This window comes from Oculina patagonica, chromosome 1, assembly GCF_052425735.1.
Source record: "Oculina patagonica isolate OP01 chromosome 1, crgOcupat, whole genome shotgun sequence".
NCBI lineage: Eukaryota > Metazoa > Cnidaria > Anthozoa > Scleractinia > Oculinidae > Oculina > Oculina patagonica.
In genome coordinates this window covers 15957763-15976823 of record NC_135758.1, presented here as the reverse complement: position 1 = coordinate 15976823, position 19061 = coordinate 15957763, and the positions used below count along the sequence as shown (strand labels likewise).

The window sequence follows — 19061 nt, the reverse complement described above, 5'->3', positions numbered from 1 at the left end:
CATATTCTCTCGGGATTGAGTGGCATAATCCATGATACGTGAGAAAGTTAGCTTTGATTTTAAATCTAGAGCAGAACTCAGGAAAATATAGAAAAGCGTTGTTTTGGAAAATGTCTTTGATTTTAATGACTCTGGCTTCATGCCATTTTTTGTAATAAACAGAAAAACCACCAACTTTAATGAAGCGATTGTTCCAAATAACTTCATTCAAAACTTGTTCTTTGGTGTTAGGAGAAAAATAATTTATTTTTCCCCAAGCGTAGAGAGCTTCCGAGTAAAAAACAAGTGGTATTTCAATTTTAAGTGCTTTTAAGTCAAAATCACATCGAAGTAGAAACAAGCCTCCAACATCCCTTAGGTAGCTCAATGGTATGTGGCTCCAACTTGAAATTTCATTACTGTCGTTGAGTCGTTTTATCCAGGAAACTTTAAGTGCATCGTTGATTATTTCAAAATCAGGCATACCAAGTCCACCTTTTTCTCTCGGGCCGATCATAGTCTTTTGTTTTATTTTGACTTTCTTGTTCCACACAAATTGGGTAATTGCTTGATTCACCATGTTGACAAATTTCGAAGGAAAGGTGAGTACTGATCTATTATAGACAAGTTTAGAGATCGCGAGAGATTTTAGAATCGTTATACAGCCATATAAAGTGAGGTTTCTAGGATACCATAAGTTGAGGAGGCTTTTCAATGAGTTCAGTTTTTGTTCGAAGTTTTTCTTATATGCAACTTCATCATCATGTGAAAAATGAATACCTAATGCGAGTATTGAGTTGGAAGGTCAAGCTATTCCAAGGGGCTCTGTTGTATTGTTTCTATTCGCGCCCAACCACAAACCTTCAGTTTTGCTTTTATTAATCTCCAGGCCTGAACATTCCTGAAAGTTTGACAATAATTGGAATAAGTTATTTGCAGATTTTAGGTCAGAGACAAAGGCAGTTGTGTCATCGGCGTATTGAGAAAGCTTAAATTCTTTGTTGTGTATATTAATTCCTTGTGAATAGTTTTGTCAGTTCTTATTGCATCGGCTAGGATTTCAGCACATAGGACAAACAAAGTACCCGAGAGTGGACAGCCTTGACGAACGCCCCTCTCAGGCATGAAAAACTCAGACGCATATCCGTTGTTTATGAAGCAACTGGAGCAATCCGTGTAAAAGGTTTTTATCCACTTTTGAATGCATGGACCGAAGTTAAAAGCTTGTAGGGTCTTGTGAAGAAAATTCCAGTCGACCGTGTCGAAGGCTTTCTAAAAGTCAATGAATATAGACAGCTCAGGGATGTTTTCTAATTCAGTTACTTTCATAATATCCATAATGAGCCTAATGTTTTGACCAATATAACGCTCTTTGACGTATCCGGTTTGATCATCGTTGATTATTTTTGGAAAAACGTTTGAAATCCTATTAGCTATGGCTTAAGTTGCAATTTTGTAATCAACATTAAGTAGTGTCAGCGGTCTCCAGTTTTCAAGATATAGTTTGTCCTTACGTTTTTTTGGTATTACTTTGATAATTCCTTGTTTTTGCGTTATATTCAAATGTTGATGTTCGAACCCGTAGTTTAGACTTTGTACCAACTCTTCACCCAGCATCGACCAAAAGTGTAAATAGAACTCTACTGAAAGTCCGTCGCTACCAGGACATTTGCCCTTTGGCGCACTGCTCTAAAATGTGAAGGCATTCCTCGTTAGTGAATGGGTGCTCTAATTCATTTTTTCCAGTTTCATCTAGATAAGCAAGATTAGGATTCTCAAAGAATAGATTGTACTTCGAATTGTTGCACGGTGCTGCAGTATATCGATTTTTATAGAACATCTTTCCTTGTTCTAGGATATCGTTCGGAGTAGTAATTTCTCTATCATCGTTTGTTTTCAATTTGGAAATATGCGTCTTAAAATGGTGCCTTTTTTCTAAATTCAAGAAATATTTGGTGTTTTTTTCGCCTTGTTCATGCCAGCGTGTTCTACTTCTTGTTATTGCGCCTTTAGTTCGATATTCTGCAATAGCGTTAAGTTCAGCTCTAAGACGATAAAAAAATGTTTTCCTTTGAACGCTCCGTCTTCAGCAAGTTCATCAAATGGTCAATTTGGGTTTGAAGGTTTTTTTCAGTATTTCTACGTTCTCTATTTTTCCGTTTTGTATACTAGGGTCAATTCAATAAAACTTTTACACTGTCTTGTAATTTACACGTTGGACCGTTGTTTTTACAAGTGCGCGCAAAATCAAGTTCAATAAATGACGTTACAAGCCAGAGTTACAAGAGTCCGACTAGTAGTTACAGATGTAGCGCCACGCCTGTAAAAATTGAAATTGAGTCGATTCAATAAAACTTTTTACAGGAGTCCAACTTGTTTTTGTCACACTCCCCGCTTGTAAACTACAAGAGCAATTTACAAGTCTGTGTAATGTAATATATGTAGGGTTAAACAAATGTAATGTACTGTAGTGTAAATCTTCTAAAGCATTAAAGTATAAAAAAAAAAAAAAAAAATAAAAATTTACAAGTCGTAAGTCACTTGTAAGCTTCGAAGACAAGTTGTTACCGGCTTTATTAAAGGAAAAAAACATGTCGTCTTTGAGCGAAGAAGAAGTAGAAGAACTGTTACAAGACGGAATTGGACGACAACCACGAAATGTTTAGCAAAGACGGCTTCTTGATGTCAATATTCACGCGACTTCAGACAGATGAGTTTGCAGAGTATGGGGAGGGCCAAGAGGACAGGCGATAGGAGCTATTTCAATAGTTTCTATAGATCTGTGAATATGAGTGAGTCGATGTCGCGATGATGGGAAATGGACTAATAAAACGACAATTTAAAAAGAATACCGAGATTTCTCCATGATTTTGTCATTTAGTGCAAAGATAACATTATTTTACGATCACATGCTTATGACGACCCCTAAGAGGCTACAGTGTAAATGAATTGGGAAAATTGTAGAGTTTAAAGTAGAGACAATGATGGCTTCCAGACCAGTCAGAAAAGATAATGTTTTTTAGCCCCCCCCCCCCCCCCCCCTCCTTTTTACCTCCGGAGATTCACCAATTTTCTTGACTATTTATGTTCTTGCGGGGTGATTTTAGTGATACACTAAAGAATATGATTCATGTCGTTCCCCACCTGCGCCTTATCATTTTTTCCTCGTCCTTTATTTTTTGGTCGGGCCTTTCTCGGCTTGACAGTGGATGATATTCGTGGTTTACGTAAACAGTAGTTTTGTTTTTTGAAAATAAATAAAGTAAAAACTCACTTCTCTCTACTCGCTAATTAGTAGCCGCGCTACACGTGTAAATTCCGGTGTTTGAAATTTTTTTATTGATTTCGTGTATTAACAAGTCGGACTTTACATGCGGTTTTTACAAGTGTAAAAACTACAAGTGTAATTTCGTTATTGAACTGACCCCTGGATGCAGAAGCCTCTCACTTCCATTTTTATCATGTCCCAGTAGAGACCTTTATCCTCAAGATAATTGTGCTTTGTTTTGAAATCTGGTATCTTGTTAGAAAGTTCCTGTATGAATTTTTCATCGCGCAGCAGAGAGTTGTTTATTTTCCAAAAACTTGGGCCTCGCTGAGTATATTCTTTTGATTGCAGATTAAGGATAATTGCAGAATGATCAGATAATGTGTAATGAACAATTGTAGAGTCTTTCACAGAGTTTGACAAGCATTTTTCAACTTGCAATATCTCTCCGATACAATGTCCGATTACTTTGAAACTTCGGGATATGTTTACTTGGCTCTTAATAAACACATGGGCAAAAAATAAAAAAAAAATCGAAATTTCTGTTCATTTGACCTTTAAAGCAACCGTGCATGTTGTACTGCATTTTCAAGGTAAATTGTGTGTGGCTCCTGGAAACATTGATACCCACCTCACGGTGGCTTATTAAAAGTTCTGATATGAGGAGGGCCAGGTCGGGGTATCAAAGGCCAGTGAATTTTTTTTCTGGTTTAACTGGAACTTTCAGAGGGATGAAGGGGTTCTGTGGGGGAGTTATGGATGTTTTCTGAGGCAACACACACTACAGTTGCTCTAAATATCTGGTAATAATTTTGAACTTGTTTTAATTCTTGGGTGATAATTTTTTGATTTTACCACCGTTTGCATTGTTGATACACGACTTCAGAAATGAAAATACCCGCGAAAATGATTCCAAGATTTTCGTCAATCAAAGTTTGAAATGACATTTTGCACGACTGATCATGAAGTTTAACTGGCGATCATAAATTTTAAATAATTTTTTTTTATATTACACAGCAAAGACATTTTAAAATTTTTATGAGACTTAATTTATCTTAAATTGCAAGGCTTTTGGGTTTGGAAACCGAATGAAACTAAATGGTTTACAGATCTTTACTAAAAATAAATTTTATACAAAGCCGACAGTGGCAGACGAAATGGCGCGATATGTTCGTGGCTCGCTGCACATAAAAGTTCTGTACCTTTATATTTAAGGTGTTTATTCCGGCAAGACAAAGCCCTTTTTGACAACTTAGCTTCAAAATGGTTTTATCTGCACCTGTTAAAAACAGTTTAAGAAGTTTTGGCTGTGGAATAAAATTTATTTATTACCAGTTCGCTTTCGTGATCACCTGCGAGAAACGTCGGAAACCCCTTCAAACTTTGTTGACGGAAATCTTGAATACGATTCCACAGAGTTGTTTTGATTTCTAAAGTCGCATATCAATGTAAACAGTGGTAACAAAATTTTGAGGATACCTAAACTTCGAGCCAGGATCCGAGCCAGGATCGACCAGCTCCGCCGGCGAGGATCCATCGAGCTAGGATCCGAGCTAGGATCTGAGCAAGGATAATTAAGAATGGGACTAACTATTAAGCGCTCCGGCTAGCCTGAATGGCACTCCGGTTCGCCTAAATAGCGTTCGGTTAGCCTAACTAGCACTCTGGTTAGCCTAAATAACAAAACACTACGGTTAGGCCTACTTTAGCTTGGGTTGCTTGCGGTTAGCTTTTATAATAGGGTTAGGATTTCTATCTGAAAAAAGGGTGGATCCTAGCTCTGATTCTAGCTCAGATCCTGGCTCAAATCCTGGCTCGGATCCTGGCTCGGATCCTGGCTCGAATCCTGGCTTTATCATTAGTTTATCTCCAAAATTTTCTTGATAGATCAACTTGATAGATCAACAAAGAACTACAAATTTTTAACTTAAGTTTGTTCATTCTTTTTTTTGTCCATCTCAACTCAGAGGACAAAGAACACATGTCGGTGCTCAAAATAATTATTGACCCTTCTAAAATGCTATTGTTCTCTCTCTGCAATATATCAATGATTGCAGCCGTGAACCAAGACATCAGTGTGGAAGCGACTGAAATAATCGATTGTAAGGCAGAGTGAGGATAATAGGGTTTGAGTTGGGTTAAATAATTATAATAGATGATTACTGAGGCTCACAGCACTATTGGCCACTGGCCTCAGCTGCATGCAATATACCCAAAAATGCTGTGAGTCTTGGTAATTAACTATTAAATAATTGTCAGTTATGGTAATGTACAGCATCCTGTCAAGATGGCAATTTGCCGTGACAAAGTTTTGGTTTACCAGTCTTTTTGACTGTTCACGTTCATGCATGATAATCAGAGGAATAACATTTTGATGCCAATTTATATTTTAAGCAGCAACTTTTTACGACTTTTTGAACATGTGAAGTGATATTATTTTTTTGCTTAATAGGAATTCTCTTGTAGACACCTGTAGGTAAAGCTAGATAAGTCACACCTTGAGTTTAAAAGGTGTTTGAAAGGAATTTTGTTATTCAGATAAGATAAAAGAAATGAGTTGTAAGCACCAGAATTTTTCTTTTCATTTAGTTTTACTGTCATAGTTTCGTGTTATTTTTGCGTTAATAAGTTCTCTTTGTTTTTCGTCTGTTTCTGTACATGTTATTTTTATTTGCATTTTATTCTGTTGCGTGTTATTAAGTCAGTGAGTTTTGTTTGTGAGTTTCGAGTCTACGCTCAAGTTCTAGTCTACGGTCGAGTTTACAGTTGGTCTTTTATGGTTTTTGAGGTCGTCACATTCGTCTTTGTAAGTTTCTTGTTTATTTCGCTTTGTCGTTTTTCCGTTTTTCCTCATGTCGTTCGTTGAAAGTTATTTTATGCAAATTTCTGTTTGTAATTTTGTTATTTTCAGTTACCGTATCTATCATCGATTAAATGTTTGTATTGACTTGTATGAAAGATGGATTTCGTGTGATTTGCCTTTGTGACAATAACTATGTTAATTGTATTTTTATTTCCATTGATTGATTGTGATTGATAAAATTATATCAGAGCAAACATTAACTCTACAAAGTTCAATCCCTCGAGTGTTGCTCTCACACACATACAGTCCAGACGTTCTTGACTCCTAGGAAAAGACCTTATTTTATCAGGGTGAGAATCTGCCGGTATCACTGAAATTGTGAAGAACGCTCGAGGGGGTCAGATTCCTTTGCTTAACCCCTAGTGTTGAAATAAACTTGTTCCTGTTGTCCCATCAAGTTTTTTTTTCTTTGTGTTCGTCGCGTTAATTTCCTTCATTTTTAAATTTTACTCCCTTTTTCGCGTTAATTTCCTTTATTGGGAAGTAATTTTTCCTTCAATTCGCGTTAATTTAAGTCGCGCTAATTTCAAATACCTTAATTAACACAAGCGTTAATTTCCTATAATAAGGTATTTAGTAAAACAAGTTGCGTCTTTCTTCACTAGTTTTTGACCTGTATAGTTTCGATCGCGTCAGTATTATGCGGAACTTTCTACGCTCAGATTTTGCATCAGTTAAATTTACTTGTCAGTATCACATCTTACAACTACATGAAGATCGAAGTATGCATCTATTCAAGAAATTTGTCACCTAAACCGTGAAGAATAGTTGGTCTCTTTATACATCGTACCACGCAAAACAAAAACGATTCAACGAACAGCAAAATCAAGTGGCAGTTTAAATTTGCTATTTTCAATATTTTGTCCAATTAGAAAAAAGGTGACTGAGCTTGAATCTGTTTGGCCGTTCAACATCACTGGTAAATGTCTGAAATTATTTTGAGGCTTGCATGTACAAGTACAGTTTTGGATAACTTCAGTTCATCTTAGGCTATAATCTTAAATATTATTGTAATTGTAGATCCCCTTCCCTTCAGAATTTAACTCTGAACTCTATTCTGAAAAATTTGTCTGAGTTCGCTTGATATAATCAATGAAACCCATAATTTGGACGCTCATGAATGTGTTTACGTTGTATTTTAAAATGAATTTTAGGTGAAAATGATTTTAAACTAGTTTGATTTCAATTTTTCTATTGTCCAGACTTATTACCATAATCCTTTATCAAAGAAAAATACACGTAACAGTAGTTTAAAATAGTTTTGACCCGAAATTCATTTTAACTACAACGTAAACAGTATTGTTGTACTCGTAGAAATAACTAAAGCAGAAAGAGACAAAGCCCAAAAAAAGTATGAAACACATCAAGAGATGGTGAAGGAGACTGTAGCATTTGGCCGGCGTGTGGATGGTCCACCAAACAAAGTGTATCACCCTCCACCCTCAGGAACGTTAGATAGTTTTGGATTTGAGAATGGTATGTGTGCTTTTTTTCCGTGTGCAGATACAGGCAATTGAATGGGGCAGAAAAAAGATCCTCTTCCTTTATCACAGTCACTGGTCTGTTTTTCTTGCGAATATGACATTTAAAAATAACTCCGTCCATCTGGAGGACATACAGATTTTGAATGATTATTAAGAAGACATGCAGTGTGGTCACAATTATTTCAGTTTTATCAGCAAATTTATATCAAAGCTGATCGCGGCACATTCAAATAAATTTGCGCCACGAATTTCTGACATTAGTTACTGCAGACATATTGTCTAGGTATCCGTTAGTATGGGGTCGATCCTATCAGGGCCTATCATGGGTATCTTGTAGTTATTTAATGTCTGTCTTTTGACCTACAAGTTGTTGTTTGTTATGCAGATGATGCAGAAATACAAGATAATAGAAGATGTGAGAGTGCTGTAAGGTTATAACTCGAACTGATTCAGTATCATTGTATTGCCAAGCAGACATGTGATAAGAGAGTTGTGTCGATCTTTAAAGGCCTCTGCACACGTGGCGACAAGACGCAGGGACATGTCGCAGCGACATATAGCAGCGACAAAATCATGTGTTATTCACACTGATTTTGTGACAAAATCACAATAAGTACACACGCAAGAAAATGTATCGGGGACATGTTGCAGCGACACGTCTCCAGTGTGAACTAGCCGCACATGTTGGTATTTTGCCAAGAACGAGTGTTCTTACCAAACAGAAGGTTTTATGCCGTGAACAATACATTAGCTCGCACATGCGCCTAAGAGTTTTCCTCTGAATTGAATTCTGTGAGTTTTTGAGACGGTGAACTATCAGTTTCGTTTTAGTTGTTTCTTTCAAATTTTTATTTGGGGTACACTCTTCTCTTATTCTTTTAAAAATCAAACGAACCCGGGATAAACACATTGAGTAGATACTATCATTGTGGGATTCTTTACTGAAGAATTTCGTAAAAAATAAATAAATAAAATTTATTTTAACTAAAAGATTTTTTTTTATTTTAAACTGGACTCTTTCTTACTAGATGTTGACTACAGCGTCGCCGTCGCTGTCGTTTTTGCTAATTTCTGCTGCAGGGACATGTTGCAAAACCGTCCACACGAGGGGACATCACATTCCTGCGATGTTTTGTCCCTGCGACATGTCCCACGAAGTTCAACGAGTTGAACTCCGCGCAGCATGATGAAGGGACAAAATTGCCGCAAAATTCGTGAGCCAAAAGTTATAAGCACACACGACGGGACTAAAGGTGGATTTCCACTGACGCAAAATTTTTTACGTGTGTGAAAAAATTTATAGACAATGTATGAACAACTTGCGTACACGTTTACGCAAGTCGTTCATACATTGTCTCGAAATTTCTTCACGCACGTAAAAAATTACGCATCAGTGGAAATCAACCTTAACGCTGCAACATGTTCCTCCCTGGGACATGTCCCTGCTACATTTTCTTGGGTGTTTACATATTGTGATTTTGTCGCTGCTACATGTCCCCGCTAAACGTCCCTGCTTCATGTTCCCGCAGTGTAACAACACATGATTTTGTCGCTGCTACATGTCCCTGCGACATGTCCCTGCGTTTTGACGATTCGTGTGCGGAGACCTTAAAGGTTAAATGAACCGAAATATTAGATTTTTTTATTCTTAACCAAAGTGCTAATATTCTGAAGTTTCAAGGTAATTGAACTTTGCACCGCAGAGATATTTCTTTTTTGTGAAGTTTGTACCATTTGCTTTACTTTCTTTTCATTTTTTGTTTCAGTGACCAAGAGGGCATTGTCGAGGAAGCCATAAAAAGACGTGGCCTTCAGCGGTCTGTTATGCAGTACTCCACATTTGATTGGTCATCCATACCTTTGTCACAAGAAAGGAGACTTGTTCCAGAAAGTGTCCCTGATCAACCTAGAATTCTCACCGTACGCTTTCGGTAGATGACGCTTCCCACAGCACATCTAATGCAATAAACCAACAAGCATATAATTTGTCTTATATGTTTCTTGTAAGATATCAAAATGTAAATAAATTTTATTTCACTATGTAGATCATGGTTTGGTTGATAGTTGTTTACGATTGCCAACCTAGTAATGGAATATAATTTTTCCTGCCCCTAAATGTTCATAGGCAAAACTGGTGTATACTTAACAATTTTTCCACGGGCGCGCGTTGGATATGAGATGGTAGATAGCCAATGCGGCGCGTCTCATATCCAACCAGCGCGAGTGGAATAATTGTTTTATTAAAACGCCCTATTAAAAACGCCCAAAGAATTGCAAGCTGCTTTCGTTGACACGTATCGGCTACCATATTTTTGGTCAATGGTATATGAGCTCATATGCCATTGCATATACCAGATATACCATTGCAGGAATTACAATATACCATTGCTAGTTTATAATGAAAAAATATATCTCACCTTCTACGTGACAGCGTTATTTAAAATTACATCTAGATGCAAACAAGTTGCAGAAAAAGAGCATCAGCTACCAACAGAAACACATAATTTTACACATAGATGTTTACGAACCGATGAGAAGTTCTTCCATCCACTTGAAAGCGCCTCCAGGTTTGATTTTATACCGAGGAAGAAAAGGAGTCATTTGAGCATTGATCAAAATACGTTTTTCATAACGTAACTGGTTTTGAATGATGATCAAAAGCCATAATTAACTATCTCATATCCAACAAGCGCGAGTGGAATAATTGTTAAATAAACCAGAGCTTACTATATTTGCGCTCCCTGGCTGTTCTCGCTTACGCATACATCTACCATATTTGTGATTCATGGTATATGAGCTTATATCAGTACCATGGCCTGTAAACCAATCACAACTCAGGAATTGCAATAAACCATGGCTAGTTTTTAATCCCGGGTTTTAATAAAACGTCTTATTAAAAACGTGTTGCATAAGAGACAGTTATAGCCAGCGAGGCACGTAGCGCCTCGCTGGCTTTCTACCATCTCATACCCAACGCGCGCTCATGGAATAAATTGTTAATATTCACCGCGCTAGCCGGTGAATATAGCATTTCAAGGCTTGCCAAGCTACAGAGGCATGCCACCTTGACTACCAAGGCTACCATTGGAATTAATAGTAAACATGGGGCGCTTTCCATTGGACAAATAATTCCGGAAATTTTGGAACAGGAACGAATGTCACAAAAGTTTTCGGGGAAAGTTTCCAGAAAATCCGGAGTGTTGAATTTTCGAAATGCGAACCATACAACCGAAAACCCCGGAAATTCCAGGAGCAAAATCGAATGGAACTGAAATTTCCTGGAAATTGTCTGGGTCTACATTTCTCTAAATGTCTCTAAATTTGGGTCTACCTTAAGAGGTTGTCCTCTTTTCCGGAAAAGTTTGGAAAAACTACCATTTTACACTCAGCCCAAGTTCCTTCGACAGAAAATTAGCGATTTGGGCAGCTGAAAGCAGCTACGTGTGTTAAGAAAGCGTTCTTGAAACTCCAAATAAAAAACTAAGGCCTCGTTGTTGTTTTGCAGGCGGCAGCAAAGAAATGTACAAATATTTATAACGCGCGTGCAGGTAGCCTGCGTTGCAGACGAACAAATTTACATTAATACGGATACCAAAGGGACAAGCCAAATTGTCCGTATTAACGGGGTGTCCGTATTAACGGGGTGTCCGTATTAACGGGGTGTCCGTATTAACGGGGTGTCCATATTAACGGGGTGTCCGTATTAACGGGGTGTCCATATTAACGGGGTGTCCGTATTAACGGGGTGTCCATATTAACGGGGTGTCCGTATTAACGGGGTGTCCGTATTAACGGGGTGTCCATATTAACGGGGTGTCCGTATTAACGGGGTGTCCATATTAACGGGGTGTCCGTATTAACGGGGTGTCCGTATTAACGGGGTGTCCGTATTAACGGGGTGTCCGTTTTAACGGGGTGTCCGTATTAAGCGGGGTCTAAGAAAAAAAGTCACGGATAGACGAAAGCAAACGTTTTAACGGCAAAGAAACGTTGTGTAATTGTACTGTAACTGTAACAAATGCAAACTGTGAACTCTGACTAAAATTAATAGTTGTTACGAAAACCTTACAATCAAGTCAGACACTCGAAGTAAGCTTTAATAAACTCAACAGTGGAATTATTTATTTGAAAATGTCGCAACTTTACTTTATACAAGAAATTAAACTAATTTTAACAGCAACAGAACGTTTTTCTATTAAGTTTCCTTCGTAACTGAAACTCTTACCGTACTCTACAAACTCGTTTGAAAAAGTCGGTAACTTTACTTTGCACAAAGCTTTCAGCTTGCGACACAACCAGGGGGACTGAAGATTAGACAAAACCGCTTCTCTTTATTATAACATCGTTTAAGTTCGTCGAATTCTGTCATTATTTGACCAGGGTAAATAATCGCGACAATGAATATTGACAGTGCACAGATATACAGTGTCCGTAAAGCGGGGTTATAAAATGTATGACAGTTTGTCACGCGGGACACAAAGAAGTGTCCGTTGTCCGTATTAACGAGTGTCCGTATTAAGCGGGTTAATTTTAGAGAAAATGTATGAGGTTTTCGTCGGGGCCAACGAAACTGTCCGTAATACCGGGGTGTCCGTATTAAGCGGGTGTCCGTAAAGCGGGGTTCCACTGTATTCGTCTGCAACGTAGGCTAGCGTGCAGGCTCGATGCTTGTGTGCCTTTCAAAAGGTCCCTGTTGTCGTGGCCACGATGACATTTATGGCGGTTTACCAGTGCTCGGAATGCTTTTTTATTTGCAAAAATATCGAGCAATATGTGAAGCAAGCCTGCCACAGTGCATTATTTAAATGCACCGTAGAAATTTCCATATTAGACGGACTACCATGTAGTGGAAATTTTTGTTTTGCATTCCGTGCAGTCAACCGGAAAAGTAGGAAAATGATGTCAATTCGACCACTTGATAGTTTTCCGGAAATTCAAGACCAGAATTTTTGGTCGAATGGAAGTGAGCGCCCGATGATCATGGTGGTTTTATCGATCACACCCACAGCTTTTGTTCATTAATCACGTGGCATTAAGAAACAAAGTGGCAGATCGATTGACAAAGAAAGAGGTTTATTCAGTTGCAAACCGGAGCTACTCATTTCAAAAGGCACTTGGCCGCACAATTGCTCAGAAGAAACCAGACTGTCTTTTCATAGCGTTTTGTTCCGTTTTATCGCCTAAACTAATTGGTGTAAAATCTGATTCGCAATCGATGAATTAAACTGGTTTTACACGTATGCAAGCGAGCAGTTGTGTTTTTGTTTTCGTGTTTTCTATCGTTTATGTTGCTGTTATTGATATTCATCTCTAAAATTTATACGAAAACAATTATTCGCCCCAGGCGAAGTGGTTGTTGTTGAATAAGGTTATTCAACAACAATCACTTCGGCAGAGGTGAATAAATGTTAAATATCATATTCTGGCGATATTAGTTAAAGCAAAGCGAGTCAAAGCAAAGTGGTCAATCAAGGGTAAATAAAAAACTATCCTATTCACTATATTAGTGCATTGAAAATTGTGCAAATCTCCTCGCTTGGTAGCATTCACACGTTTTGCTGCTTCTTGCCTTAATTTGAATACGGTTGACGCTGCCAACGACAGCTGATTAAGCAAAAAGAAGAAGTAACAATGAAAAATGATTAAATTCGGATTTTACTCAAAGAATAAAATAAACTTAATATCTGGTTTGTTAGAACTGCTGTAACATTTCACTGCCTTACTGTTGTATTTATTTTTTTGCCAGTGAGAGTCGAATTTCTATCTCAATGATATTGTGACTAGAAGTGATTGACCGACAAAGCGACACACATGCCAACCACGACGCTTTATTCACCAAGGACACAATGGTCCAAACAACAAAGTTTAATCAACCGCTAACGAAACTTCCGCTATTTCTATGCGACGAGCAGCAATGTGTGTAGTTCCACGATTTTGGTTAAGATTGTTTCGATATTCAGTGTTTACCTTGGCTGCCTTGGTTGGACTGTTAGGGCTGTGGCTTTTTAGTAATCAAAATTTATTCTCGGTGAAATATGTAGGAAGGAAAGGAGTCAATACACAAGGTGACTTGGAACTTCGCATTGTGACAAAAGCGTTACGAGTTGCTGGTAAGAATAAAGAGAACAAGACGAACAATGCTTATAATATACGTGGCAATCAGAAGAAAAAGTGGATGTATCCCAAGACTGAAACAGGCTCCTACGGCGACAGGGGCATCGAAATGAAAAATCAGAATGGCAAAACTTATAAATCACAAACATTTTGGAAGGATGCCATCGATAAATTAAACCGAGACACAACAAAAAATATTCCATTTAAAAAAAAAATAAAAAAAAATTCATGGTCAAACACAAGAAACGTACGCCTGAAGTTACCAGATAACTTCCAAGCGACTACCACAAGAAATGCCCAGGCGTCGAAGCAAAGTTTCTATTTTCCATCGGAGACTGCGAAAGTATATGGCGAATCAGGTTGTGCTGATAACCCGTGGCGCAGAGGGTTATCAGAACTTTTTCAGGCGTGGATTAATATTTCTAAACAACACAACATTGAATACGTACTAGCTTGTGGAAGTCTTCTCGGAGCGATGCGAAATGGCGACGTAATCCCATACGATTCTGACATCGACATTCTCATAGACATTAATTATTGGCCAATTATGAAGAGGCTTTCGGTTAAACGAAATTTTACGAGCTCGGATGAAAAGATCAGTCACTTAGTGCTTCAACCCGAGTTCACGTTAAACATTCCAGTGGAATCAAGAAAGCGTTACGACTGCCAAGGAAAGGTAACACGAGTTAATTTATGCATACAATTTGTAAGTAGACGCTTTTACAGGATCTGCTCAGATTGTTCTTCAACTAACTGAAAACTAAATATCCACCACTAGCCACCGACACTGAGGTGAATAGTTGTTAAAGTATTTACCGTACCCAAATTCGCAAGTAGCCAATCAGAAGCGCGATCTACTGTCCTGATATCCTACGATATCAAGTCACTGACCTAATATGCCACCATATCACGGTCACTTTGAATTAAAGTAGTGTTTCCGTACGATGAATTGAAAAGAGGTTTTACCAATAAAACAGAAACGAGTATTTTTAATTAGCTGGTGCTTACCGGTCGTAAAATGAGAAAAACTTTCCCGCCAAAACTAAACTTGAGCGCGCTCGCCAATTGCGCGATGTTTACTGACGAGTACTGAAACATTCACACTGAAACAATGGAGTCGGAGTTTCCAAATTTTTCGCTAAATTTGGATTTTGAAAATTTAGGGAATGAAACTCCAAACAAACGAGTAAAAAAATGTGAGAAGAGGGCTTGATAAAAGTGTTGAAGACTAAAAAAGTATCAATACAAGCAGGTCAACACATTTCGCACTACGTGTCTGGCAAGCATGGCTTCAACAGAGCAAATAATATCACCGGATTTTTGGCTAAATTTGGGTACGGTAAATACCTAATAGTACCTTTTTGGTACGCTTCGGCGGCATATCAGGCTCGTTTGGTCTCGCCATGGGTATTTTGGCGAGACGCAGTCGAGCCAAAATACGAACCATGGCTCGACCAAACTCGCCTGATATGCCGCCGAAGCGTACCAAAAAGGTACGATTAGGTATAAATACCAAAACAGTGAGATAATATAGCCCGGAAGGATGATTTTTGACTAGTTTATTCCTGTCAAAGATTACAATTTTTCTCGCGCGCGTTGCTCGGAGGTGAATAGCTACAAAGGATATTCGAAGTTTTAGTAGCCAATCAACGCGCACCAAAAACGCTATTCATTGTTTGAGTATATACTAATTAAACGATAGAGTGTTTCTGTCTCGGAACTATCGGCTGATAGTTGCATCGCGGAAATTCGATGTTCTTAAACAAGAATAGCCACCTCCACTTCGGTAAGTAGTTGTTAACTAACATACATTGCTCAGATGATATTTTTTTTCCTTTTTTCAAGACAAAAGACACTTTGCAAAACTTCAGAATTTGGGTAAAAAAAATTAAAAAAATCTTAAACAATACGCGTTACTTTTAAAAGCACTCTATTGTTTCACTTGGGCTATTGTTTTCTCAGTTAAAACGAACTGGATGCACAGGAAGAAAGGAAAGAAAGAAAGAAAGAAAGAAAGAAACTGAAAGAATAACCAGCAAGTGTCTAAGTATTTAAGATAGGCAGCTAATTGTTGGCACTCTTTAAAGCCTAAAAATTACATTAAAATGAGTAAAAAGTAACAGGCTGATATTGCGGCAATACGATTAATACAGTCATTGTATATGAAGAATACAACTGCCGATAGTAGAGGAAGTGATTACACAGGGCGAGTACAGATTACACTGTTACATTACTTTTTTTCCGTTTAGGAGACGCCACATCTTGTAGACGAATGTTCTTTTCAAGAACCAATGGGAAGACTCATCAAAGGCAACCTCCATATTGACTTTTTCCATTTTTACGAAAGAGTCCACTATGTAGATGATCCAAGCAACAGTAACCTTAAGCAGTATCACAAGAAAGATTTCTATCCATTTACACCGTGCAGCTTTATGGGCTTTGCAGCGTCATGTCCCAGCAAGCCTTGGGAAATTTTACGAATCTACTTTAACACCGAAAACTTTGAACCAGTTTACAAATGCGACAATGGAACTTGGCTTGACAAACAAGGTGCAGCAGCTGTTTTTTAAGGGAACTATACCACAGAGAATATTAGCTATGAGACAGTAGGGGTTTATCGTCACGTCAAAGTATGTGCGACAAGCTATTTTCAGATTAGTTTTTACACTTTTAAGCTTTTGTGTTGTAGTCAAAGCAAAGACGAGCTTAGTGAACAAGATAGATAGACGCTTTTATTTAGAAAATACAGATAAGAAAAGACAACGCATCCCTACCATCAACAGGAGCCGAGTACTTTCACTAACCTTCGTGATGGTCTGTTTGCAACAAGGCCTTTCACATTTAGGCCCCGTCCACACTGATCCGGGTAAATTTAAAAACGCATCTTTTTTTTTCTCCGGTTAGGCCAACCGTCCACACTGAACTGGCGTTTTCGGTCACCGAAAACGGAGCTTTTCAAAAACGCTCACCAATGGAGCGTATCGTTATCAAATTTACCCGGTTTATTGTGGACGGAAAACATTTTACCCAGGGTTTTCAAATTTACCTGGGTCTGTGTGGACGGGGCCTTAGTTTTCCCGGGCGGAATCTTTTTTTTTTTTGGTTTGTTCCCGTGTTCTTTGGCTGGTCTTGCTCGAACCGTTGATTAGGTGCCGCTGGCCGGGTTTTTTTTAGGGAGCAAGTGGACCAGTGGACGTATGGGGAGGTGTTCCACCCAGCTGTTATTCCACAATACCGTTTCAGTTAGCTTGCTGATTAAAAAATATGCATTCGTCAGCTGTATGAATAGGGAGCTTTAGTAATAACGACGGCAACGCCGAGGACAACGCCTGGTGCAAGATGAGTTTATATTTTACTCGAGAATCTCGCAATTATCTAGATATATTCAGTGAAACTATTGGTTTAGGAACAAGTTGCAACTGAATATATAAAGAAAGCGTTCATCCTTAACTAGAAACACGAAAATTTAGCCGTCGTCGTTCACGCTCTTTAAAATACACAGAACTTGGTCATTTCATGTTGTTGTTTTGCAGAGAACTGCCAAGAAATGTACCAGGATTTAAAACGCACGTGCAGAACTATTATTCTGCTAATTAAACCTTTTGCTTGGTAACGTTCTCGTTGACGTTGCCGTCGTGGTTTGCTAAAGCTCCCTAAAATCTCATTAGCCTTTGTACGTATTGCTTTTATCGCTTATACATGATTATATGCTGTATTGAGTCATTCTAGAGCAATAAACCGAATGCTTGACTTACAGCGAGCCCCACCGAAGGGTTGTGTGTGTGTTTTGTGTAGGGTACAACTGAGATTTAGAAGAGCGGTAGAGTGAAAATCAAAAGCAACGAAATGGCAGACAAAATATATACTTTATTACCAGAACAATTCCTTATTCACTTTAACGTCAACAGAAATATTTTTATGATCACTGTGTATCTTAGTTAACATTTGACATTATATATATTCCGCATAAAAACAATCTTTGAATCTGAGATTTGGAAAAATCGAAAAGTACGAGATTAAAGTCTAAACAATGCAAAATTTCGTAGACTGACAGGTCACAACAACGTCGAAAATATACTGAGTGAATTTAAAGAATGTTTCTTTCATAAAGGCAAGGAAGTCATCCTCATGAGATCGTGAAGATCACAACCGATCTTTTTGAACTGACATCGGTAGATGTATTTGTCAGTTCACGGCCGCCAAGTGATCTCTCATTACCTGACAAATCGCTTGACTGGCTGGGGTGGTGCCATTAGAGCAAGACCTCCTCCAGGCGTAACTGAAGCGCCCTTTCGGCTGAATCCTGTCCCAGTTCCACGTTGTCTGTTTCGACGAAACTTCTGTAAATTCTTTTTTACCCCTTGAGCGGGACCGGTAACGCCAATGCTGCTCCCTGAAGACGAGTCTGACCTGAGAACAACAAATGTACACTTCTTACTAGCGAGCTACCTCTACCCTCATCTACATTTGTGGACGAGATGTTATGCGTGAAGTATTCCACATTAACTTAACAGTGCATCAAGGATATTCTAAATGTTAGTATACTATCTAGATTGCCAGTCATAACAAGTTAGTAAACATTCCGATGAAAAATATCGTTCATGATAGGAAAAGTAAATCACTGCACAGAATAATTGTGACCATGTATCACACACCTTGCTGCTGGAGCGCTGCGCTTTCTCTTTCTCTTTTGGCCGACAGAGACCAGCTCGTCTTGATGCCAGTAATGAGAGTGACTATCATCGTGTACGTAGTCCCCTGTATCTATTGTGTAATCTGAACTTGTACAGCAGCTGTCAGTGGCCGCTTGCTGTTTAGTTTTACCAGCAACACTCTTTTCTCTCACAGGCAGAGGAGGAAGCTACAGGCAAAAAAAAACAAACTAAACATGATGCTTTATGAAAACGCAGCGAGTACACTACCCACAATAACTGCACAATCAAGCCACTGCAAAGCCAGAACTCTATAGAACTATCTCGATTGAAATGAAAGTTGAATCTCCCACTATTTGGATTAAATTGAATGTCACATTCTAGGTGTATACTTTCATATTTTTGAAAACTTCGCACGTTTGTTGCAGGTATCTATTACTAATAAAGACTACTACTACTAGTACTACTACTACTACTGAGACACCTACATGCACCTTAAGAGAGGTTAAGAAATGTGTAAAAGCGTTATACTTTCCCATACAGACATGAATGTAATAATGATGATGATAATGATGATGTAAGTAATGTTTGCGTTAAAAATGAATGTTTGTTAAAGTGGAAAAATACTCATTACCTTGAGCCGACCCTGAAGGAAATCCAAAGCCTTGGGCCCTAGCTTGACATAGCTGATGACATTGTCA

The 19061-nt window shown here is 38.3% G+C and overlaps 3 protein-coding genes across 4 annotated transcripts in view; 2 read left to right on the top strand and 1 right to left on the bottom strand.

Moving 5' to 3' along the window:
• The window catches only part of LOC144658735 (leucine-rich repeat-containing protein 72-like), a 51213-nt gene extending 41575 nt beyond the window's left edge, over positions 1-9638 (top strand). For both annotated transcript variants that reach the window (XM_078519212.1, XM_078519204.1), the window contains exons 6-8: positions 7425-7586; positions 7980-8025; positions 9361-9638. In XM_078519212.1, the coding sequence (XP_078375338.1) occupies positions 7425-7586; positions 7980-8025; positions 9361-9529 (377 nt within the window). In that variant the 3' untranslated portion in view covers positions 9530-9638. The remainder of the gene's footprint in view (positions 1-7424; positions 7587-7979; positions 8026-9360) is intronic.
• Positions 9639-12906: 3268 nt separating this feature from the next.
• On the top strand, positions 12907-17468 carry LOC144658682 (uncharacterized). Its single transcript, XM_078519154.1, has 2 exons — positions 12907-14384; positions 15958-17468. The coding sequence occupies exons 1-2, from the start codon at positions 13494-13496 to the stop codon at positions 16276-16278; spliced, it is 1212 nt and encodes a 403-aa protein (XP_078375280.1). The 5' UTR covers positions 12907-13493; the 3' UTR covers positions 16279-17468.
• An 87-nt stretch (positions 17469-17555) lies between these two features.
• The window catches only part of LOC144658511 (uncharacterized), a 55741-nt gene continuing 54235 nt past the window's right edge, over positions 17556-19061 (bottom strand). The window contains exons 22-24 of the mRNA XM_078518944.1: positions 18995-19061; positions 18364-18569; positions 17556-18118 (exon numbers count right to left, since the gene is read on the bottom strand). The exon at positions 18995-19061 is cut by the window's right edge and continues 152 nt beyond it. Coding sequence (XP_078375070.1) covers positions 17923-18118; positions 18364-18569; positions 18995-19061 — 469 coding nt within the window. The 3' untranslated portion in view covers positions 17556-17922. The remainder of the gene's footprint in view (positions 18119-18363; positions 18570-18994) is intronic.

Excerpts from the sequence above, each read along its gene's own strand:
- LOC144658682 (XM_078519154.1), top strand. The coding sequence starts at position 13,494 with ATGCGACGAGCAGCAATGTGTGTAGTTCCACGATTTTGGTTAAGATTG. Across the intron at positions 14,385-15,957 it reads GTTACGACTGCCAAGGAAAG|GAGACGCCACATCTTGTAGA; the intron begins GTAACACGAGTT and ends TTTTCCGTTTAG.